The sequence below is a fragment of the Esox lucius genome, chromosome 15, assembly GCF_011004845.1.
Source record: "Esox lucius isolate fEsoLuc1 chromosome 15, fEsoLuc1.pri, whole genome shotgun sequence".
Lineage (NCBI taxonomy): Eukaryota > Metazoa > Chordata > Actinopteri > Esociformes > Esocidae > Esox > Esox lucius.
The window spans coordinates 9,269,754-9,295,811 of record NC_047583.1 but is presented as its reverse complement, the minus strand read 5'-3'; the positions used below and the strand labels follow the sequence as shown (position 1 = coordinate 9,295,811).

The 26,058-nt window shown below is 45.2% G+C and overlaps 1 protein-coding gene across 1 annotated transcript in view; it reads right to left on the bottom strand.

Moving 5' to 3' along the window:
• Window positions 1–26,058, bottom strand: part of ush2a (Usher syndrome 2A (autosomal recessive, mild)) — a 216,814-nt gene that overhangs the window by 161,276 nt on the left and 29,480 nt on the right. The window contains 8 exon segments of the mRNA XM_034297424.1: window positions 2,957–3,146; window positions 4,712–5,120; window positions 6,220–6,509; window positions 12,483–12,547; window positions 12,549–12,679; window positions 13,707–13,837; window positions 14,552–14,747; window positions 24,488–24,581. Of these exon segments, the coding sequence (XP_034153315.1) occupies window positions 2,957–3,146; window positions 4,712–5,120; window positions 6,220–6,509; window positions 12,483–12,547; window positions 12,549–12,679; window positions 13,707–13,837; window positions 14,552–14,747; window positions 24,488–24,581 (1,506 nt within the window).

Sequence of the window (26,058 nt, the reverse complement as noted above, 5' to 3'; positions counted from 1 at the left end):
AGACCTAATATTCTGTCATTTATTCTGGCAGGAGATATCCCATAGCCGTACAGAGAGGTTTTAACCGAACGCCATTGGATCAACGGGACCGCACGGCGGAGAGCAGGACAAACCAAATAAGATGCATGGGCTTATTGATTGGCTGAGGATAAATGAGTTTATAATATTTAGATAAAGAAATCTTTAGTGTGTTCAGCCTCCTGATACCGGAAAGTCTTCCCTAGTAATCAGTTTAAAGACTTCATTTTTCATCCTTACACGCAGTGAGGGAGGGGCTCAACCAATCGTTAACACACACACACACAGACACACACAGAAGCGCTCGCACACAGACACACACACGCACGCTTACAAGCACCCACCCGTTCCTCACCATGTGTATGGATTAACAGTTTCTGCTGTCCAGGACGCCTGTTGTTGATGTATTGAAGACAAGCATTTGCATCTTCCCAGACGAATAATTTCTCCCCTTCTCTTTTTCTCAACCCATTCTTTCTCGCACCCTCTTTTTCACCTCTTCTCTTTCTCATACTCCATCTCTTTCTCCCCCTCTCTTTGTCATTCCTTCTCTCTCTTGACTCCGTTCCTTGTTTCTCTCTGTCTCTGTCTTGTTCTCGTTCTCTCTCCTCCACAACCTCATTCTGTTTTCTGGCTCCATTTCTCTTTCTCTTTCGTCTACAGGTTAATCTCTCTCCATCTACATGGCTTTCTTCACTCTTTGATTTATTTTTTATTTCTACCTCTCTGCAGGTTGGGTAAAAAGGTGTGTGTAGACACCGAGGCAGACGGCCAGAGAGACATGATGATGATGTAATGAAAACACAGCGTATGGTCCTCGCACACCTAAGAGATCTCAGTCACAGCCAGATCTCTGCCTTAATACACCACACACAGTTAGCCATGAAGGTCATCCAGCAACACACACACATAAATAAACTGTGCATGGATACACACACACTCACACACACAAACAAACTGTGCATGGATACACACACACACACACACATGAACAAACTGTGCATGGATACACACACACAAACATAAACATACTGTGCATGGATACACACACAAACACACATAAACAAATTGTGCATGCACACACACGCGCGCAGTCACAAACACACAGACACACACACACACCTAAATGATCAGAAAAATGGAGATGTATCATTATGAGAGCGAATGGTGTATAACAGATGAGTGTCCCGTGGTCGGCAGTGCTGTGTTAGAACTACCTGGATCTCCAAAGCCATATGTTCCCACTGACAGCAGAGAGCCTCTAATGCTACATCTATTGACTGACTAATGATGTATCCACCGTGGTAGAGGTCAATGTGGTTTGGTCCGGTACGTGCTGTGGGTGTCTTTGGTAGAGGTCAGTGTGATTTGGTCCAGTTACGGGCTGTGGGTGTCTGTGGTAGAGGTCAGTGTGGTTTGGTCCTGTTACGTGTTGTGGGTGTCTGTGGTAGAGGTCAGTGTGGTTTGGTCGAGTTACGGGCTGTGGGTGTCTGTGGTAGAGGTCAGTGTGATTTGGTCCAGTTACGGGCTGTGGGTGTCTGTGGTAGAGGTCAGTGTGGTTTGGTCCTGTTACGTGCTGTGGGTGTCTGTGGTAGAGGTCAGTGTGGTTTGGTCCAGTTACGTGCTGTGGGTGTCTGTGGTAGAGATCAGTGTGGTTTGGTCCAGTTACGGGCTGTGGGTGTCTGTGGTAGAAGTCAGTGTGGTTTGGTCCGGTACGTGCTGTGGGTGTCTGTGGTAGAAGTCAGTGTGGTTTGGTCCAGTTACGTGCTGTGGGTGTCTGTGGTAGAGGTCAGTGGGGTTTGGTCCAGTTACGTGCTGTGGGTGTCTGTGGTAGAGGTCAGTGTGGTTTGGTCCAGTTACGGGCTGTGGGTGTCTGTGGTAGAGGTCACTGTGGTTTGGTCCGGTACGTGCTGTGGGTGTCTGTGGTAGAGGTCAGTGTGGTTTGGTCCAGTTACGTGCTGTGGGTGTCTGTGGTAGAGGTCACTGTGGTTTGGTCCGGTACGTGCTGTGTGTGTCTGTGGTAGAGGTCAGTGTGGTTTGGTCCAGTTACGTGCTGTGGGTGTCTGTGGTAGAGGTCAGTGTGGTTTGGTACAGTTACATGCTGTGGGTGTCTGTGGTAGAGTTCAGTGTGGTTTGGTCCGGTACGTGCTGTGTGTGTCTGTGGTAGAGGTCAGTGTGGTTTGGTCCGGTACGTGCTGTGGGTGTCTGTGGTAGAGGTCAGTGTGGTTTGGTCCAATTACGTGCTGTGTGTGTCTGTGGTAGAGGTCAGTGTGGTTTGGTCCGGTACGTGCTGTGGGTGTCTGTGGTAGAGGTCAGTGTGGTTTGGTCCAGTTACGTGCTGTGGGTGTCTGTGGTAGAGGTCAGTGTGGTTTGGTACAGTTACGGGCTGTGGGTGTCTGTGGTAGAGGTCACTGTGGTTTGGTCCGGTACGTGCTGTGTGTGTCTGTGGTAGAGGTCAGTGTGGTTTGGTCCGGTACGTGCTGTGGGTGTCTGTGGTAGATGTCAGTGTGGTTTGGTCCAATTACGTGCTGTGTGTGTCTGTGGTAGAGGTCAGTGTGGTTTGGTCCGGTACGTGCTGTGGGTGTCTGTGGTAGAGGTCAGTGTGGTTTGGTACAGTACGTGCTGTGGGTGTCTGTGGTAGAGGTCAGTGTGGTTTGGTACAGTTACATGCTGTGGGTGTCTGTGGTAGAGGTCACTGTGGTTTGGTCCGGTACGTGCTGTGTGTGTCTGTGGTAGAGGTCAGTGTGGTTTGGTCCGGTACGTGCTGTGGGTGTCTGTGGTAGATGTCAGTGTGGTTTGGTCCAATTACGTGCTGTGTGTGTCTGTGGTAGAGGTCAGTGTGGTTTGGTCCGGTACGTGCTGTGGGTGTCTGTGGTAGAGGTCAGTGTGGTTTGGTACAGTACGTGCTGTGGGTGACCGTGTCAGTCATGCGTCTTACCTGCCAAGGCCAGGGTTGAAGCCGTAGTGAAACTCAGGACACTGGTCACACTTCCGTCCTGCCACCGATAGATCAACACACACACACTGCCCCGTATGGCCATCACACAGCGGCCCGGACGAGCCCGTTGGGTGACATTCACACTCCACACACGCCCTCTCGTCGGACCCCGTCTCAGAGAGGAAGTAGCCTGAAATATCAGAGACAAACCTTAACCAGTGGAAACAGTCCGAAAAGCATGGAGCCAACACAACTCTGGCCAACCCAACCACCGTCTCAGAGTCTCAGAGTGGTAGTGTTGACCTGGGATCCATTCTACCCGTCAGATCATAATACATAAGATTACACAGACTGGGAATACCTGATCCTATGAAACAAGTTATGACTATGCAACAGTCAGCAGTGAGGACCCAGGAGAATGTTTAAACGATCCTAATTTAATCAATGATAACGTTTGGAAAATAATATTTCCTTTTAAACTGGATAGGTCGTCTCCTAATTACCATAGGGCCTGAGAGTGTGTAGGAGTGTGTGTGTGTGTGTGTGCGTATACGTGTGTAGGAGTGTGTGTATGTGTGTGTTTGCCGGACTGTTCATTTCCATTACTAACACAATACAGCAGCTGCTACTACTGGCTCCACTGATACTGGCCAACACACACACACACACGCACACACACACACACACACACACGCACACACACACACACAGACACTGAGGTGAAGAAGTAGAAGGGGATGCCACGGTCTGGCCCCCTAAGGGGCAGTTGACCGGGACTGGCAGCAGGCAACGGAGCCCCAACCGCCCATGGGTAAGATGGCATGGGGCACATGAGGGATGGCCTGTAGCTATGCTAGCTAAACGCTGATGCCCACAGTGAATGCCAAGCACTCATCATCATTCCCCCAGACAAAGCACATGTACACACACACACACACACACCCAGACACAAACGCACATACAAATACACTCAAAAACATGTCCAGAAGCCAAGGACAGAAAGCGGCAGGCCAGGGCCCATCCATCCATCCATCCATCAGGGAAAGAAAGAACCTGACAGAGTGTGGAGGAAGTGGAGGAGACCCACACAAAGGGAATGAAAGGGGAGGGCCCACAGTGTGGTGGTAAACAGGAGGACAGCTTGTCATCATTCCCAGTGCTGAACTCCCTCAGAACACCCTCAGTGTTTTTGATGTATCTAAACCCTAACCCTACATCTATGGAGTAATAATGTATTACTAAATATAACAATACTTCCCCTATAGAGATATAATGTATTACTACAATGTATACAGTACTTCCTCTAGAGTTATAATGCATTACTACAATGTATACAATACTTCCCCTATAGAGATATAATGTATTACTACAATGTATACAGTACTTCCTCTAGAGTTATAATGCATTACTACAATGTATACAGTACTTCCCGTATACAGTTATAATATATTACTACAATGTATACAGTACTTGATGCAAACCTTCAGTACAGCACCTGACCACACACAACCTCACCAGACCACACATAACCTCACCTGACCACACACAAACTCACCAGACCACACACAACCTCACCAGACCACACACAACCTCACCTGACCACACCCAAACTCACCAGACCACACATAACCTCACCTGACCACACACAAACTCACCAGACCACACACAACCTCACCTGACCACACACAAACTCACCAGACCACACACAACCTCACCTGACCACACACAACCTCACCAGACCACACACAACCTCACCTGGGCGACATTGACCACAATCCCGTCCGTAACGTGTGGGTACACACACACACTGCCCCGTGGCCGGGTCACACACCGTCCCATCCACCGTCCCAGTAGGGTCACACACACATGGAACACACCCCTGGGATACCCCTAGAGGGTCAAAGGTTGAGTTGTAGTAGAGGTCATGTGTGGTATTGTTGTAGAGGTCGGAGGTCACATTGTAGTAGTGTAGAGAGCAGTGTGTGCACTGTGCCCCCTCGACCCCATCTCTACAGGGGCACGAGGCTGTGACCGGGTCACACACCCCACCGTCCAGGGTGCCACGGGAGTCACACACACACGGAAGACACCCCAAAGAGTTCCTCCTGTCCAGACTGTGGTAACCACGACGACACACATCGCAGCGACGACCCTCTGTGTTTTCCTAAAGTAATGGGAAGAAAAACATCGTTTAAATAAACCCACTAAATTTTTTCATTTAATCTAAGTCTGTCAACAGCTTACACTACACACACTGTCCTTACACACAAATTGTCCATACACACACTACACACACTGGCCCTCATTTATCAAAAGTGCGTACACCAAATTTCCAGCGTACAACTGGCGTACACCCAAAACCACGGTGACTTTGAGATTCATCAATAAGGACGTTGGCGTACGGCACTCTCAAATCCTACGCCAGCTCAGGAGGTGGTGTACGCACGTTTTGAGTTAGTGCGGAAATGCGCAGAAAACAAAATCCTAACGCACTGACAAACTAAAATATTTTAATAATAATTATTTCTTTCTACCTCCCTGGTGATTGTCTCAATCTCCACGTCAGAGAAGTTTCTCTTTTTTGCCGTCTTCCATGTGTCCATGGCGTAAAATGAGGGCGTGGGGGAAGCGGAGACTTGAATATATAGGGGCGTGTTATTCTAATGACGATCGTTTTCAGCCGTGGCATTTATCAAGGGAAGGTATTGCGTACACCTGGATTTTAAAGGTACGCACAGTTTCATAATTCAGGTGGTGAGAGGAGTGTAAGCAAAATCTTACGCCAACATATACGCCCGTTTCTACGCAATAATGATAAATGAGGGCCACTGTCCTTCAACACAAACTGTCCTTACACACACACTACACACACTGCCCTTACACACAAACTGACTTTACACAAACACTGACCTCACACATGCACTTTCCTTATACACACACTGACCTTACACACACACTGACCTTACACACACACTGACCTTACATACACACTGACCTTACACACACACTGACCTTACATACACACTGACCTTACACACACTCACCTTACATACACACTGACCTTACATACACACTGACCTTACACACACACTGACCTTACACACACACTGACCTTACACACACTGACCTTACATACACACTGACCTTACACACACACTGACCTTACACACACACTGACCTTACATACACACTGACCTTACACACACACTGACCTTACATACACACTGACCTTACACACACACTGACCTTACACACACACTGACCTTACACACACACTGCCCAGTTTCCGGGTCACACACAGTCCCAGGCACCGTCCCGTCCGGTGAGCAGAGACAGGGGGTACAGGAGGCCCCCTGGTGGAGGCCATACAGTCCTCTGGCACATGAGTCACAGCGTTGGCCACTCACACCCGCCCGGCACTCACACTGGCCCCCCACCGGATCACAGAAGGTACTGAGGGACCCCACCGGGTCACAGTCACACCCCACACAGCCATCAGGGTGGGAGGAGTTCAACAGCTTGTAGCCATAGTCACACCTGTCACAAGTACGTCCTGGTAGATAGAAACAGATTGAAGGACAGACAGACGGGGGAAGACAGAAAGAAAAACAAAGACAAAAAGAGAGAATTCTGAGGCAGCAACGGCGGTAACTGTCACACTTCTGATAAAAATACCATTCTAATACTGAGTTTAAATAAAACAATAAATGTCCCTCAAGATGGGAGTGCTCAGACGGATGCTGGCCACCAAGAAGCTACTGAAGAGACTGAAGAGTTCCCATCAGCCAATGTCACTCTCTGCCACTCTTCTCTCTAGGACAGACGTGACTGAGCGAGTCACAGACAGGATCAACACTAGGATGTCTATGTGTCACATGTCTATGTGCACTTTAGCAGGAACAGACTAAGACTCTTGACAAAAGCTCTGAAAGACAGAACCCTCCAATACTCATACAAAGGGAGTCCCTCCAATGCCCATACAAAACCCAAAGACTCGGACCAATACTACAGGAGTCCCAGGACCCTTCCCCAACAACCAAGGAGCCCCAAGCTCTACATCACTACTGGCCCCAGTCACCCCACTGCTCTTGAATGCAATTAACGAACAGGTAGAATAGAAAACCCCAGGCATAAACTCTGAACCACTGGCCTAGATAATACTGATGGAGAAATATCCTGTCGTTTATACATAAAAGACAATAAAAATAAATGCATTTGGTGTAAGGGTTTAAAGCTTACAATTATTACTTATGAATATTGTATGTATGTCCATAACCTGCTGTAACACATGAAAATTCCCAACGATAACAAATATTTCCACAGTTTTCACAGCTTTCCATTTCTTAACACAGTATAGCATCCTTACACATTAGGCGCTAAAGCATTAAACGTTTCTGCTCTTTAACTAATGGTTTGTACATGAGGACACGTACAAACATTCCTTCAAATAATTACAGGAGGTTCACTGTACCTTCAGTGCAACATCTTGATGTAAAATATGGCAGAGATTCAGGAGACAAAATGTAGTTAAAAAAGGATCTATTGAATTAATCAGAAAGGAAAAGGAAAACATACATCTGGCTTAAGATGAAAAAATAAACTGACAACTCAGAAAGAGTCATTTATATGTGTATTCATTTTTCAGTCTCTTTTCCGGATCAGTTTAAATAGTCAGGTAGCACAGCTTTGTTAATGGAAACCTAAAGGTTAGAACTAAGGAAACAACAGAGATCTAAGGAGACAACAGAGAGAAATAGTAAACGCATCATAACCCCCATAATACTTAGCGGCAAAACCGCTTTTACTTTATTTCAACATTCCTTTTTTTTTTCTTTTTCCATTGGGGATTGTTTCATCTTCTTCCAATAAGGTCTGTGTTTTGAGCAGGCATACACTGCCTGTGTGTTTAATCAATCCCAACCGACACGGACACAGACCTATGTATCAATCCAAATTGACACATGAAAAATGTAGGAAACTGTAGTCAACTTTGAGATGAATGACACTCATTTCAAACATTTCTAATCATTCCATAATCACATTTATAAAAAAACATCTAAAGATGTAAAAAAAATAAAAGATGTTTATTTATCATTACACATTAACATGTTATTGGCAATGGAATGCTTGGTTTCCCAAACTTCCTCAACAGTATAGGCATTAATTAATACAATTGAATAAAATATCAAATAAAGTAACAGGTAAGAAGTAATAAAATAGATATGCCAATTCAAATAAATTGTTCTGGCACCTGTCCTGAATACCCTTTATTTGAAAACTTGGAAAGACAAAGCAGGTATTAGTTTAGCCACTTAGCAACTGATTAAGAAATTAATCAAACTGTCTGAAAGAAATGTTCAACTTCTTAAAAACAGCCAAGACTTCTGTCAAACCAAAAACACAGAGACCCTGTAAACCAGTATAAACGCCTCATTTACCAACTATGCCAATTTAAAAAGTTATTGCGAAGGACAAAATCCCTTTATAAAACTAATGGGCATGAAAAAATAGAGGGGGCAATCAATCAAAACAAATTTGGAAAGACCTCCCAATCAAAAACGGGCACAGCATTTTGAAAACCTCTATAAATTCCAAGAAAAATATCTTTGATAGGCATCCATCGCTCTGTGATTTGACCGTTTGTTGCAGCAATAATCTCAAAGAACATGTCATTTTTATTTGCAGGTGAATGCACAAAAATCCACCAGACTACATCATCCTTCAGACTGTATCACAACCCTCCAAACGATGTCACCATCCACCAGACTACATCACAACCCTCCAGACTACATCATCACCCTCCAGACTACATTACAAGCCTCAAGACTATATCACCACTCTTCAGACTACATAACCACGCTCTAGATTCCACCACCACTCTTCAGACTACATAACCACGCTCTAGATTCCACCACCACTCTTCAGACTACATAACCACGCTCCAGATTCCACCACCACTCTTCAGACTACATAACCACGCTCTAGATTCCACCACCACTCTTCAGACTACATAACCACGCTCTAGATTCCACCACCACTCTTCAGACTACATAACCAGGCTCTAGATTCCACCACCACTCTTCAGACTACATAACCACGCTCTAGATTCCACCACCACTCTTCAGACTACATAACCACGCTCTAGATTCCACCACCACTCTTCAGACTACATAACCACGCTCTAGATTCCACAACCACTCTTCAGACTACATAACCAGGCTCTAGATTCCACAACCACTCTTCAGACTACATAACCAGGCTCTAGATTCCACCACCACTCTTCAGACTACATAACCAGGCTCTAGATTCCACAACCACTCTTCAGACTACATAACCAGGCTCTAGATTCCACCACCACTACATGACCCTCCAGACTCCAGAAGCGGAGAATGAGAAGGACCGCTAAATAAACACGGAAATAAGTGAAGAAAGCGTGCCATGCGTTTTTCCATTTGTGTACATGTGCATTTGTGAGTGTGTTCCTGAGTGTGTGTAAAGTCAGAAAAATGCCATCATTAGCCCAGGTCGTCTTTATATGATGGATCACCCTCCTCGGGCAGAGCACTTAATTTCACTGAGAGAAAATAAATAAATTAACAACTACAAGGAAGGGAGAGTGAGAGAGAGAGACTTGTATAAAAATAACAGCGCGGTAGAGAGAGGGTGGTATTAGTCCCTATAAGTGGAGTATAGTCTACATGGATTCCTACTCGCGTCATTCTGGGGCTGTATTAAAGTATATAAAATATGCACGGGCAGCGCTGGTTATTAGAATATGCCATAGCTATTCCCTGACAGGCAATCTATCCCTAATGTTAGCCTGGCAGCCCCAGGGCAATGCCGTTTAGACGCTGGAGTACCAGAGCCCCAGCCACTTGGCATTTCAGCTCCGCTCCCACCCCAATGCCCACAACCTGTTTAATGAATTTATAGATATTAATGTATTTCCGCCGACCCATATTGCAAACTGCCGGTTGGTCCGGTGTGTTAAACGTGTGATGTGGCACGGTGATGGATATGGTGCAAATGAACAACGGGCCAGTGTGTGATGGTGATGGATACAGCACTAATAATGCCTTGATATACACCCTGTCTGGAATACATAGGACTGTCTCTGTCTTGGAGACGGACTCCAGTTATCGTGGTTGTTCTGGTCACAGAATGGAACTGTGATCTAGATATTGTGGTTGTTATGGTCCCAGAATGGAACTGTGATCTAGTTATTGTGGTTATTATGGTCACAGAATGGAATTATGATCTAGTTATCATGGTTGTTGTGGCCACAGAATGGAACTCTGATCTAGTTACTGTGGTTATTCTGAACACAGAATGGAACTGTGATCTCGTTATCACGGTTGTTGTAGTCACAGAATGGAATCGTGATCTAGCTATCGTGGTTTTTCTGATCACAGAATGGGATGGTACTCTAGTTATTATGGTTTCATAGTTACAGAATTGGAGTTTATGAAATAATCCTTCCTATTCATGGGCTGCAAATATAATCATAATCTAACTTTTGATATGAGGACTGATGTCCAACTGAGTATTAAACTTTTGATTGAGAACTGATGTCCAACTGAGTATTAAACTTTTGATTGAGAACTGATGTCCAACTGAGTATTAAACTTTTGATTGAGAACTGATGTCCAACTGAGTATTAAACCCAAAGCATCCTTAATGGAAGCTGATGATTTTTTTGAATGTATATTACTGTGGATTTAAATATGATTTCTAAAACCAATGAATTAATAGGAAAATATTTGACGTTTGGAATTAGTATAATGTTCGCTAGCTAGCGAAGATTAAGGGCAGTCCATCAGATTTTTACTAACATTTGCATTAACAGACTTTTGCTGGCTAATCAAAAAAAAAAAAAGTTCACTCGAGGCAGTGTTAGGTCACAGCTCTCCACTGGCTTTATTCTCTCCACATTCAAGTTTGTTTTGTTATGCACGGAATTCACACTGAAAAGGATATCTTCACTAGCTTGGGTTTACATTAGAATAATAAAGGCAAATTAACTGGAGTCACAAAATGATTACATTAACAGTTTGTTTTGTTCCATTTGTAATTCAGTGTTCCATTTGTAATTCAGTGTTCCATTTGTAATTCAGTGTTCCATATGTAATTTAGTGTGGATAGTGATCAGTTGTGTACTTCCTTACCTCCACAAGCCCCGTGTTCAGCCATTAACACTCAACTAACTAATTCAACAAGGATAGCGGCAGAGTTTGTCTGTATTAATGTTGCTACAGTTATAGTTGTTTTATGTTCTCGTGGCTTAGTTACTATTAAATAAGAGTAATCATGTAACTATCTAGGTCAGCACTACTGTTTACCATTAAATAATACATAAATGGAAGTGTGTGTGTGTGTGTATACATCCATCTTCCTGTATGTGTGTGTGTGTACATGAGAGCGCACACAAGTGTATCTCTATAGTTTCCATGTATCACCCCCCCTCACCCCTCCCCCTGGCCCCTCCTGCTCCTCACCGAACAGTATAATACTATCATACATCAAACATTTCAAAGTCTATTATGAACACACTGCACTTTGGCCACTTGATAAATTCTGTCCTTATAAAGCCACCACTGCTCCCTCAGACAGCCAGCCAGTAATAAATTGCCATAATCAAATCTAATTTCAGAAAAATACCTGTGGGAGCAACAAACAAACCAAAAAGAGTGGGGTCTTGTAAGAAGCGTGAAAATGACGCGGGGCCAAGGCCGTTTGTTCTAATCAACTTGGCATTGAATTAGAGAATCAGAATGAGGTAGCCCTTGATATCCTGGCTTTGCAATAAACATGGTGTGGTGAGTAGCTTTCGTTTTGCATTTCATACGAGAGTCTTCAAAGACACTCGGGGGGAAAACGAAGCAGATTTATCACAAAGGACCTGGGAAGGCTTGGAAGGAATGGCCGGGAAGAGGAGGATTTTTTTCTTTTGGCTGCTTCAAGTAAGACATTTCATGAAAAGGAGTGTGTGTGTGTGTGTGTTTGCACGCATGTGCGTCCATGCCTGTGTGTGTGTGTGTGAGAAGCCAAAAAAAAACAGACAAATTGACCAAGAATGTGCTGAGTTCTCAACAATCTAATAATACATCTTACATACCAGCTACTCTTCACGTTACTTCCAATAAATGATGTCCTTACTTTCCATTAATATGGAGAAAAAAAAAACATGTTTATGATGAACAGTACTGCATGTGGAATGTTCTGCATACGGGATAAACGTTGTTCAACCAATTGTCCCACCCCGTTCTCTTAGAGAGGCGGAATTGGAGAGAGAAAGAGAGAGACAGAAGTGGCGACAGGGAACGCTGGTAAAGGCAGGAACGACAGAGACACAGAGAGAAACCGACCAGGAGAGAAGGGAGGGAGGGAGGGAGGGAGTGAAGGACAGAAGGAGAGCGACAGAGAGCGGGAGTACCAGCAAGGAACAGACACGGGACCCATGAAATGGGCCCTCCCATGAATCCTCTTAACTGGAGACATCACCTGGACGTGCTACCCCGCTACGTACCGATTACGTGTGTCTTGCAGTGGCACTGTCCTGACTGCTGGTGACAGGTGCCCCCCCCCGCCCCGGGTCCCGGCAGCGCTGCAGTCACACGGCAGACAGCCCTCGGGGCTCCACGGCTGCAGACCGTACCATCCGACCTGACACGCGTCACACCGCCTGCCAGACACACGCCTCTTGCACTTACACCGGCCCCCAACCTAGAAATGGAGGTGAAAGGAGGGAGGGGAGGGTGAGATTGGGTGGGGTGGGGGAAGTGTAGGAGAGATGAAAAGGGAAGGGGTGTGGGGGGGGGGGGGGGGGGGGGGCGTTGCGTTGATGTGGAGAGATGGGAGGGTGGGGAATGGAAAGAAGACGTTCCCAATTAGTCCACCTGACCAGTGGTGCATTGTGGGAGCATGTTACGGATGGGCAGTTAGGATTCATCCTACTGGGATACTTTTCACCTCGCTTATTTGGGGGGGAGGGGGGGGGGGGTGCAGGATGATGTTAGGCAGGTCATAGCACCTAAGAGGCTGTTTGGTTGGTTAGTTGTTTGTATTGGTCTGTCATTAGAAGTGCATGGCATACAAACCAATCTTACAAAATTGTAGACAATAATCTCCCTCCCAAGCGTGCACTTTTCTCTTCTCTTGTTGGAGGTGACGGGCCATCCCACTCTAGCGACTACTACTGGCAGGTTGGGACCCTGCAAGCTGACTGAGGTCGAAGATTAAGGTATATTTCTCCTCCTGCTTTGGCTCAACTTACTTCCTAATTAAAGTGACTGATGCGATAAGAAGCAACACAGATTGCCGAGGTATACGTCAGACGACATTTGATCCTATGTTCAATTTTCAAGATTGGAAGCAATCTGGAGAATTACAAAATGGCTTATGACAACATAGGGACCAAAAAGGTACACTTGAAGAAAAATCTGCAAATGATTACAATAATCTAAATAAACCACATGATTTTCTGTAGGAACACCAACACTTCCTTTACAACATATGTAGACACTTCCTCCCACCCGTATCAAAGTGTCTGAGGTGAACCGGAAAAAGTAAATAACGGGAAGAAGAGGAGAGGAAGAAGATAAGCTAACCTGGCATTTAGGAGGAAGAGAAGAAATGAGGAAGAATGATAAGAGACCAAGGTGGAGTTAGAGGACAAAAAAAGGGTGTCCATCAATGTGAGTGATTATGCCCACAAAAGGGACAGGGGAGAGGACGAAGAGGAAGAGCTTACTGGGTCACACTCCAGACTGCCATTGATGGTGCCAGGTGTGTGACAGTCACATGGTCGACACACGTCCTCAGATTCGGGGTCAACCGACAGCTCTCTGTAGAACTGACTCACACAGGACTCACAGCTTCGGCCTGGAGGTGAAGCAAAAGTGGTTAGGGTAGGGAGGGGATGAGGGAGGAGGTCAAGGTGAATCGAGGGGTGAGGGGGAGATGAGGGGATGATATCAAAGTGAATGGAGGGGTGAGGGGGAGATGAGGGGATGATGTCAAAGTGAATGGAGGGGTGAGGGGGAGATGAGGGGATGATGTCAAAGTGAATGGAGGGGTGAGGGGGAGATGAGGGGATGATGTCAAAGTGAATGGAGGGGTGAGGGGGAGATGAGGGGATGATGTCAAAGTGAATGGAGGGGTGAGGGGGAGATGAGGGGATGATGTCAAAGTGAATGGAGGGGTGAGGGGGAGATGAGGGGATGATGTCAAAGTGAATGGAGGGGTGAGGGGGAGATGAGGGGATGATGTCAACATGAATGGAGGGGTGAGGGGGAGATGAGGGGATGATGTCAAAGTGAATGGAGGGGTGAGGGGGAGATGAGGGGATGATGTCAAAGTGAATGGAGGGGTGAGGGGGAGATGAGGGGGTGATGTCAAAGTGAATGGAGGGGTGAGGATAGGGAGTGGATGGTGTGGCAGTTGAAGACATTTTCTGAATCATTTCGTTATTATATAAAGTACAGAGGACCTGGAATCAGTCTCCTCTGTACAATCAGGGAAATTTGTGTCAGTGTGAAAGTGTGTTCAGAAATGCTTGTACATGCGAGAAAGGGAGTGTACGTGCTGGTGAAATACCTGTAGTATTGTGTGAACAATTGTCACAGACCCCTCCCCCTCCCCTGTAGTGTTCGGTGGGGTGGGTGTCGGCATTGATGTCATAGTGACAGGAGAGGGCGTGGCCATGACATTCACATGGTTGACAGCTATAGGCTTGAACCTGGTCACCTGACCTGAAGGGCTTGTCGTTGTAGAGAGGAGCACAGCGCTGGCACTGAGACACACACACACATACACACACACAAACACACATTAATTAACAAAACGAAAGAAACAATTTCACATCAAACACATTTTCCGTCACCGTAAGTAAGCGTTTTGTTCTAATCTATGAAAACACAACGGTTGCTTCAAAAGACATCTTTTAGTGATAAAAAAACAGGTGACATCTTACGACAGAGAACAACACAGCAGAAAAGAACACAAACCACATATTCCCGTGTGTACATTTTATTAGACAGGGAGACCATACATTGTGTTGCCAACATGCTATAAATACATCAAAGTGCAGGCCTCACTCTCCTGTATTAACAGAGAAACGTACGGACCCGCCACAGGGAAATCAGGAAGAGAAATTAAAAGTGACTTTCAACAACAGTGCCGTAAAATAGGCCACTTTTATGTCAAAACAAGCATGTCGAGGTGTGAGGCGGAGAAGAAGGAGAAGGGAGCAGGATTTTATTCTGCCGTTGCTGCTGCAGAGCCGATGGTCTTTGATTCTGTTCAGCAGTCAGAACAAATGAGGGTGGACAAGAGGAGCATCAAATGGAATGATTAATAATGTATTAAAAAACAAGGGGTTCCCTGATGACACACACACACACACACACACACCAACCTGTGCTACGCCGTTGTCTGCCTGAGACATGGAGGGAAGTGGGGAGTGAGGGAAAAGGTGTAGGGTGAGAGACGGGGTGAGGAAGACTCAACGAGGCAGATTGGGGCTGAGCATCCTGCTGTGTGGATAGGCCTCTGGTTGGCGGGGGGGCACCCCAACAAATACAGGGACCACCACGAGCACTATTCACAACAACCACACACCCACTAACATCTGGACAGAGATTTGAATAATACATGGATATAATACACTGTAATACACGGATGTCAGCCCATACAGAACAGATCCGAACACACACAACATATACATACTGTACATACACACACAGATCATACACACAGAGAACATGCACACACAAAATATACACACACAGATCATACACAGAGAACATACACACAATGGACATACACACAAGATATACAAACCCAGCATATACACACACAGAACACAAACACACAGAATGTACACACCTAAAACATACACACACAGGCATCAGTGAGATGGCATTATCTAGCCTGCTTCACATTCTGTCAGTTAGTTCCTTTGTCGTTGTCAGCTGAAGAAAGCAGTCCTGTTTTGGCAAGCTAAGGAATATATATTATTAATATTCATCTGGAGATCCTTTAGTTGTACAAGAAGTAATGTTTCCTCATTTTAATCTGATTAGAAAGGCTTCAATTATGTACAATATCTCACAAAAGTGAGTACACCCCTCAAATTTTTGCAAATATTTGAGTATATCTTTTCATGTGACAACACAGAAGAAATGACACTTTGCTACAATGTAAAGTAGTGAGTGTACAGCTTGTTTAACAATGTACCTTTGATGTCCCCTCAAAATAACACAACACACAACCATTCATGTCTAAACCACTGGCAACAAAAGTGAGTACACTCCTAAGTGAAAATGTCCAAATTGGGCCCAATTAGCCATTTTCCCTCCCCGTTGTCATGTGACTCGTTAGTGTTACAAGGTCTCAGGTGTGACTGGGGAGCAGGTGTGTTACATTTGGTGTCATCGCTCTCACACTCTCTCATACTGGTCAGTGATAGTTTAACATGGCACCTCATGGCAAAAAACTCTCAGAGGATCTGAAAAAAATTATCGTTGCTCTACATAAAGATGACCTAGGCTATAAGAAGATTGCCAACACCCTGAAACTGAGCTGCAGCACAGTGGCCAAGACCACACAGCGGTTTAACAGGACAGGTTCCACTCAGAACAGGCCATGGTCGACCAAAGAAGTTGAGTGCACGTGCTCAGCATCATACTCAGAGGTTGCCTTTGGGAAATAGACGTATGAGTGCTGCCAGCATTGCTGCAGAGGTTGAAGGGGTGGGGGGTCAGCCTGTCAATCTCAGACCATACGCCGCACACTGCATCAGATTGGTCTGCATGGCTGTCGTCCCAGAAGAAAACCTCTTCTAAAGATGATGCACAAGGAAGCCCGGAAACAGTTTGCTGAAAACATACAGACTAAGGACAAGGATTACTGGAACCAGTAATAAACTTTTTTGGTTCAGATGGTGTCCAGCGTGTGTGGCGGCAACCAGGTGAGGAGTACAAAGACAAGTGTGTCTTGCCTACAGTCAAGCATGGTGGTGGTAGTGTCATGGTCTGGGGCTGCACGAGTGCTGCTGGCACTGGGGAGCTTCAGTTCATTGAGGGAACCATGAAGGCCAACATGTACTGTGACTTACTGAAGCAGAGCATGATCCCCTCCCTTCGGAGACTGGGCTGCAGGGCAGTTATCCAATATGATAACGACCCCAAACACACCTCCAAGACGACCACTGCCTTGCTAAAGAAGCTGAGGGGAAAGGTGATGAACTGACCAAGCATGTCTCCAGACCTAAACCCTATTGAGCATCTGTGGGGCATCCTCAAACGGAAGGTGGAGGAGTGCAAGGTCTCTAACATCCACCAGCTCTGTGATGTCGTCATGGAGGAGTGGAATAGGACAACCTGTGAAGCTTTGATGAATTCCATGCCCAAGAGGGTTAAGGAAAATGATAGTGGCCACAAAAAATATTGACACTTTGGGCCCAATTTGGACATTTTCACTTTTGGGGTGTACTCACTTTTGTTGCCAGTGGTTTAGACATTAATGGCTGTGTGTTGTGTCATTTTGAGGGATAAGCAAATTTACACTGTTATACAAGCTGTACACTCACTACTTTACATTGTATCAAAGTCTCATTTCTTCAGTGTTGTCATATGAAAAGATATAATCAAATATTTACAAAAATGCGAGAGGTGTACTCACTTTTGTGAGATATTGTGTGTGCATGTCTGTGTGTGTGTCTGTGTGCCTGTGTGTATGTCTGTCTGTGTCAGTGTGTGTGTGTGTGTGCATGTCTGTGTGTGTGTGTGTGTGTGTCTGTGTGTGTCTGTGTGTGTGTGTGTCTGTGTGTGTCTGTACGTGTGTGTGCATATCTCTGTGTGTGTGTCTGTGTGTGTGTGTCCGGGTCTATATGTGTGTGTGTGTGCATGTCTGTGTGTGTGTGTGTCCGTGTGTGTATGTCTGTCTGTGTCAGTGTGTGCATGTCTGTCTGTGTGTATGTGTGTCCGTACGTGTATGTCTGTGTGTGTGTGTCTGTGTGCCTGTGTGTATGTCTGTCTGTGTCTGTGTGTATGTCTGTCTGTGTCTGTGTGTACATGTCTGTGTCTATGTGTGTCTGTGTGTGTGTATGTCTGTGTGTGTCTGTGTGTGTGTGTGAATGTCTGTCTGTGTGCGTGGTGTGCATGTTTGTGTGTGTATGTGTGTGTGTGTGTGTGTGTGTGCATGCGTTTGAACAGATCCTGGACAGTTGTTCCCCTGTTGGGTGATTATTAAGTGGATCTGATGAAGCAGCGGGGAGATTCTCCTGAGACATCACACACACACAAACACTCGCACGCACGCACAGACACACACACTACACGGGTAGTCTGGGGAGGTGTGTGTTCACAGGCAGACGTCCTGGCCAGTTGAAACAGGCCTCCATTAGCATGCGTTGTCTGGCTCTCGTTGTTCCTCACCGCTTCACAAATCAAAGCTGCTTTTCATTCCTCACTTCCAAGAGAAATCCCACTATACGTGTCTTTCTTTCTTCCCCATCCCTCCATCTCTCTCTCTCTGTCTCTCCCTCCGTCCCTCACATCCCTCCCCCCTCTCTTGCCTATGTGAGCAGCACGCATTAGCATAGCAAATGAAAGATAAATGTTATTTTCTTTCTTTTCTTTAGGCATTCCTCTGTCCCCGTTCTAATTAAGATGTGTCGAGCTATAGCTGATTGGGATTGCAGCACACATTCTTCATGTAGAAATCAATAGTGCTTCCTGGTATTTGTGGAATGTATGTTATTGTGAGATACTAAAGTTCTTGGCCATCACATAAGGTCACATTATTCCTGGGCATCCTCTCCATAATGACTAGGTCACTGACGTCTGGTTATATAAGGGAACAACATGGCAGCTGTTTCATCACCACATATGGCAGTGAATTAAGTGAGTTTCCCCTATATAATATAAGGACAGAAAAAACTGCCAAAATAGTGACTAGTTACTGCAATCAGAGCTACCTAGCACAGGACATTACCGTAAATCTCTAACTGAGAGATGAGGTATGTAACTGATAATGCTAAACTGAGAGAAAGGTATAGGAATAATCACATTGTGTTAAACTGCTGGAGGAAAGCAGCTGAGTGTGAGTTTAGCTTAATGGAGATGTCAACATTCAGACTGTGTTGGTCGTGATTCTATCTAACCCCACTCTGAAACCAAGGGCCAATTTCACGCTTCCCCTGGAAAGGTCGTGGCATCCGTGTGAATGTATGTGCGGTCGGTGTGTGTATACGCAAGTGTGTGTGTGTATGTGTGTGTATGAAAGTTAACCTTTCTCGCAGGTAGAAATTTGCTGCTTTAGCTGCTTTGCCAACAGAGAGCCTGGCCTCTACTTACTGTCACTGTGGATGAGACACACACAGACAGACATGGCCTACGTCACCCAGACACACACACATGCACGCACACACTACCTTCCTCTCTCTCAGGTTGCTTTGTTGGCATGATGTAACAATGTAAATTTTGTCAAACGCTTACTCTGGAAAGAGTATGCTTTGTAATAATCATAATCAAGAAGGTTAACAAGGGAAGGGATAATTAGAAGAAAAATATTAAAGGGAATACAAAAAAAAACATACATATCACAATAAAAACAACGACATAAGGAATGTTTTGAGGGGTTTGTGGGGACATGCAGTGTGCTGCTGACCAGCTCTGTGTCCTCCACCAAAAGAATGAGCTGCTGTTTGTCATCAAAAAGGTCTCTGAAGCCTGGAATCTGGGGAAATTAAACTCTCAATCAGTTTCATATTATTGTCAGGAAGTTCAGCTCTGGTAGTGACTGCTCTGGTAGTGACTGCTCTGGTAGTGACTGCACTGGTAGTGACTGCTCTGTTAGTGACTGCTCTGGTAGTGACTGCACTGGTAGTGACTGCTCTGGTAGTGACTGCTCTGGTAGTGACTGCACTGGTAGTGACTGCTCTGGTAGTGACTGCTCTGGTAGTGACTGCTCTGGTAGTGACTGCTCTGTTAGTGACTGCTCTGGTAGTGACTGCTCTGGTAGTGACTGCTCTGGTAATGACTGCTCTGGTAGTGACTGCTCTGGTAGTGACTGCTCTGGTAGTGACTGCTCTGTCTTTCCACCGCAGGGAGTCAGATTCCTGTGTCTTCTATAAGGCTCACAGTGCCTGCACTTTGTCACGGTTCTTTTATGGTTTTGATCAGTTACCATCAAAAGATTTGCCATGGGAAACTGTTTATTTTACACAGAATTGTTTTCCAAACTAACATAGTTTTGACAGTGTTGTCCTTTGGTTTATTCCAATCAGAGACTTTAGAACAGGGATTCCTTCACTCAACTCTTGGTACTGCAAGGCTTAGTAATGACATGAGAGGTGGTTACTGGATTTAGGATTTCACCAAAAAGATTTGATCTGGATTTCAGCCTACTTCGGCCCTGCATGCATTGTTTTTCATTTTCTTCAGGACATAAAGGAAAGTCATCCAACTTTAACCTCACATCTCCCTGTCTTAAGTGCAATTGTTTCAATTAAATATGCATTCAATACATTTGAGCTGCATTTTAATGGTTTTTCAATTTGTGTTTTCTTAGTTCATTCATAGCCTTATGTAGGTGTCCAGTGATCTTACAACCTGAATACTGTAAGGGGGTGCACAGTAGCACTCTACATGCTTCACACCAATTAAGAACCTTGGTCTAATCCCTTGAGATCGCTCCCTTTGCCTTGCGCTCCTTCCTTCTGTTTCTCTCAGACTTTTTCCGCCCCTCTCTCACTCTTTCTTTCAGTACATCTCTCTGCCTCTCTCTTTTCTAATGTACCTAGAGCCAGCCACTCTTCCTCGTGTCTTTCCTCATCGTCCCCTGACTTGGTGTCACCTACCTCCAACCATAACCGAAGTAGAATAAGAATGTGGATGTTACATTATGTATACACCTGGGATTCTGCACACTGTGTGTGTGTGTGTGTGTGTGTGTGTGCACATGCGGATGTCTAGCATATACTGTGTGTGTGTGTGTGTCTTGACCCTGTGCTCTTTCGTCTCCCCTGATCATCTTGACAGATGTCTGACCATCTCAACCATTTTAATGTCACTGTGGAAATTCCTCAGCTGAGCGGGGCGGTGGAGACGGAACGGCCTCGATCCAACTGTACAGGACATATACAATATTCATAGCTAATAACCCCCCCACAGCCGGCTGTTGTATGTCCCAATATTACACTGACAGAAGCTCTCAGACCTAAACACACTCACACACACACGCACCCACAGTCACACATGCATAGAAATACACACAAACACAGATTTACTTCAAGAGTATGTTTTCTATTCGAAACAGGTACATTTGTTAGTTGACAACCTGTTAGTTATGAATGTAAATCTTTAGTCAGAAATCCTTTAGTTCTTAATGTGAAAGCTTTGTTAGAATTACCCCAGACTGATACAGAGATGGAGAATGGAGAGGGAGAGGGAGGGGAGAGTAGGAGAGAGGGGGGAGAGTAAGGGGAGAGTAGGAGAGAGGGGGGAGAGTGAGTGGAGAGTAGGGGAGAGTAAGGGGAGAGTAGGAGAGAGGGGGGAGAGTGAGGGGAGAGTAGGGGAGAGTAAGGGGAGAGTAGGAGAGAGGGGGGAGAGTGAGGGGAGAGTAGGGGAGAGTAAGGGGAGAGTAGGAGAGAGGGGGGAGAGTGAGGGGAGAGTAGGAGAGAGGGGGGAGAGAGAGGGGAGAGTAGGAGAGAGGGGGGAGAGTAGGAGAGAGGGGGGAGAGTAGGAGAGAGGGGGGAGAGTGAGGAGAGAGTAGGAGAGAGGGGGGAGAGTGAGGGGAGAGTCAGAGAGAGGGGGGAGAGTGAGGGGACAGTAGGAGAGAGGGGGGAGAGTGAGGGGACAGTAGGAGAGAGGGGGGAGAGTGAGGGGAGAGTCAGAGAGAGGGGGGAGAGTGAGGGGACAGTAGGAGAGAGGGGGCATTAGAGGTGCATGCTGTGGGAGTGTCATTGTTCTGGTCGATTTGAGACGTTATTTGGATTGGGACCCAGGAGGGTAGTGGAGGGCCACACAGTCTCACGTTTTCTTGGCATTTCCTTTGAATTATTTTGATAGACTAATATTTTACCGGTACACTATTTACTCTGCGTGGGGACGCCGTACCGGACTATACCAACTTAGTCTCATTCCTGGGATTGGGAAACGCTTTCAAAAGTTAAACAAAAAACATTTGTCTCTGCACGGATTTGAACTCAGAACCTTCAGGAGTTAAAATCATCTGTATCATCTATTTGCCTCCGGATCGTTCCCAGTTTTCAAGTCTTATAGACATTTTTCCTCAATAAATAAAACAATCTGTATCCCACAGGAGCGTCAGCGAGTGTACCAAAGGAATACCCCATACAGGGTTCAGGGTTAGGGTATGGGTAAATCTGGCGGTATTTGCAGTTTACATGTCCACCATCTGGGTCTGGGAGGCAGTTGTGTGTCAGTGACAACATCAACAACCCCACACAGAGTCTGACAGAGGCCTGGGCCTCGTCGTCATTCATTCATCAGCCCTCATAAATGATGTAGCAGGTCCAGGTCGTGCTACACAAGTCCCAACCAATGAACAGGCTCTGTGGAAATCCAAGACTGCATACTTAAGGGAAAATCCAGAATTGTTTCATGGTATTTTAGTGTGTTCAGTTAACATAGTTTTAATCATGATCTGGTTACCAATAACTAAAAATAAAGTAACTTTCTGGGGTTCAGAAAATAATATGCTGTTGTAAATCTTCATAACTACCCACAGTGCACTATTGTCAAAGCCATAAAGAGGAACCCACTAAGCAGAGTGACAGCTAGCTAATGTTAGCCATTAGCCATAAAATGCTGTGCTGTGGTCGCCTCGCCCTTTGCCTTTTGCTGCCTCGGGTTTATTGAAATGTATCTACATTGGATCTGGAATATTCCTGCTCTGGACAGGCAAGCTAGCTGTGCTGCCAGCAGCAGCACAAGGCTCTTTAGGGATGGTGCATTTCTGCACATTTGTCTTTACACAGCAACACAGTGAACCTGACGAAATGTATTGCCACCAGGGGACTCCACTGTTATTTCTGTCCCTGACTCTGGTAACTTAGTTCAACATCGGACTATTTCTTTCCTATCTTTCTGATGGCAGTGTGAATTTTTGTGGTCAAATTAATGTTTTGCTATGCTCACAAGCCAACTAGATAAGACTTCCTGAGTACTGTAGCTATCTTACTGGCCAAGGTGACTGCATATTGTTGCAAATTGTTTTGATACATTGTTAGATGGTTTCATGCAGGCTATTTCCAAAATGTGGTTTCCGTGTGATTCAATATTCCACTGCAGCTGTCAATTAGCAATCTGGTAAGCTACTGCATGTGTTGAATGTCATCAACTGAAACATGCAGTGCTGATCTAAGAAAGTAAGAGAGAAGAGGAATTAGGCAATTAATAGTGAATTGCCTGTTAATGTTGCTTTGAAATTAAGCTCAAGAGATCGCTACATTCATTTATTCCTACATCAGGAGTAAAAAACCTGCATATGGAGGCTCACATGGTCTGTTCTTTTCCCTTGGGAATTTTATGGACACAGGTAATCTCAGTTAAAGCCCAATATTCACATTATGAAGACAAAATGGCAAAAGTAGTAAATAAAAAATAATGCAATTTTTACAAAGAGGTCTATTAAAGTAATATTACTAAAATAAATACTAAATATGTATATATTGCAAATAGCTTTCTATAGATTAGATATTTTTCTCCAGAAACTTCTTTTACATTTAAATTAAGACCATTAAGAGGATTTCAACAAACTGGCTAGTTGAACACACTCAGATTTGCCAGAGAATGCTGACAACATTTATTGTATGGAATTGGCTATCTCGCTGCGTCATTTTTAAGATGTCACGGTCTTGGTACAACCATATAGAGTTCTGCTTATTATAATGCGTCTCACTCTACCAGGAAGCGCTCACCAGCACCAATGCAGCTGGAGTTGAACAGATCGTCTATGAGCAAGCGACCACAACTGAGCTTGCAGATGCCTGACATACCACAAGAAGTCACAAGAGCCTGACGAGACAAGGCAGCCCGGTCCCACCCATCTATCCGCCCGGCCTGGGCCGCTTTGTATTGCCCCCATCTAATTCCCCAGACACGGTCGGTACGCCACAAACACCATCTACAGAATTCTTACAACTGCATTTTGACTTTTGGTGTATCCTCCAAACCCCCCTCCCAACGCTAGAGGCTACAGCCACCAACATTGATGTCCCACTTACCATAGCTTTTACCACCTCCCTCTCCTCTACACCTCCTTCATCCCTCCCTCTCACCATCTTTCTCCCCCCCTCCACCGTCTTTCACCATTCACCCTCTACCGTCTTGTAGGCAACAGTAGTTATTCACTCCATTAGGCCCGCGTGTGTGTGTGCATGTGTGAGTGTGTGTGTGCGTGTGTGTGTGTGTCAGTTTGTGAGTGTGTGTGTGTGTGTCTGTGCGTGAGTTTGTGTGTCTGTGAGTGAGTGAGTGTGTGTGTGTGTGTGTCTTTGTGACTCACGTTGTAACCCTCTGTATGGCTCTCTGGCAGACAGGAACAGCGGTACGGAGCCCCACTGGTGTCACAGTCATCAGCATGGCCATGACACTCACACCTGAAGGCAGAGGGGGTGACAGACAGACCGAGGGAGACACAAACAGAGGAAGGGAAAGGCAAAATGTCAAATGAACGTTTCAAATGAGTTTCGGGAATCTGAGTGAAATACATTGAAATTAAAATACTTTAGTCACAATATAAACTATAAACAACAGGAATACATTGTTCAGATCAACAGAATATTTTAGGCATCCTCCTATTCTTAAATTTTTCAGTAAGGATAAGAGGATTATTGAAATATGGAAAATTAAAAAGCTACATTTCCAGGTAAAATCTTCTTATTTTTCAAGTTTTTTTCAATTTCTTTCCCCCATCAATATGAATATTCATTTTCAATAGAACCATGCGGACCTCAACATCCAGAGGTTTTTGCTTTTAGTTAGTTAGAGTCAATGTAGTAATCACTAATTTCAACTCCCTATCAATTCCCTTAATTCTCCTTCCTCTCGCTCTTCCTTCTCTCTCTGTCTATTTCTTCATTTCACTACTAGGATGTCCCATTCAACATTTATAAATGCCAGTGGAAATATCAGACTCCTGTTGTAATGTACGACATCCTACCTGACATGTCTCAATCTCTCTCTCTTTCAGACACACACACACACACACACACACTAATGCAGGTCACTGCGTTAATTATTCATACACACATTTAGATGCTGTCGCTTTCCTAACTCTCTCCCCCTCTTTCCCCCAACCAAAGAAATTTAGTGTTACCACATCTGAATAGAGAGGTGCTTAAAAACCTCAACACTCACACACAACACACAAGCACATTTCAATTCCAAATATCAACTTGACTCCAAAACAACAGAACAATATCCTCCACAACTCCAACATGCTGTGTATAGAATCCTGAGAATCCTCAGATCCTCTAGTTTTACTCAAATCCAGAAACCCTCCAACTAGTATTTTGGAAAGTTTGCAAAATCTTGCAAACCTAAACACGTGTCTGACATGCAAAACAGACAAAGAAAGAGACAAAGGGGGGGGGGGGGGGGGGGGGTGCAGAGAGTGAGGTAAAGACAGTGAGAGAAGGGGAGAGAGATGGGAAGAGAGAGAGGGAAGGAGAGAGAGGGAAAGATGAGGTGGGGCAGAAAGTGGAAGAGGTTGTTGGTTGGCATGCAGCTGAAAATCTGAGTGAAGCCACGGGAAGATGTGAGTATGTCAAAATCTCTTTAATATAACCTGTCCATAATTACAACGGACGCTTACTCCACTCAGAGAGAGTGAGGCAAAGAAAGAGAGAGAACACAGGAGGGAAAATAGACACGGGTGTAGCGAAAACACAACAGAGGAAGTGAGGAGAGGAGAGATTAAGGAGAAAAAGAAATGGGGAGTACGAGAGAAAGCGAAATGGAGAAGAGGGAGTGGGAGGGATGACATTACTGCCTTCTTTATAATGACATAATTACCATAGTCATAAGAGCAGAGGGTGTTTAATGAAGAAGTGCATACAGGAGAATAACAGGAGG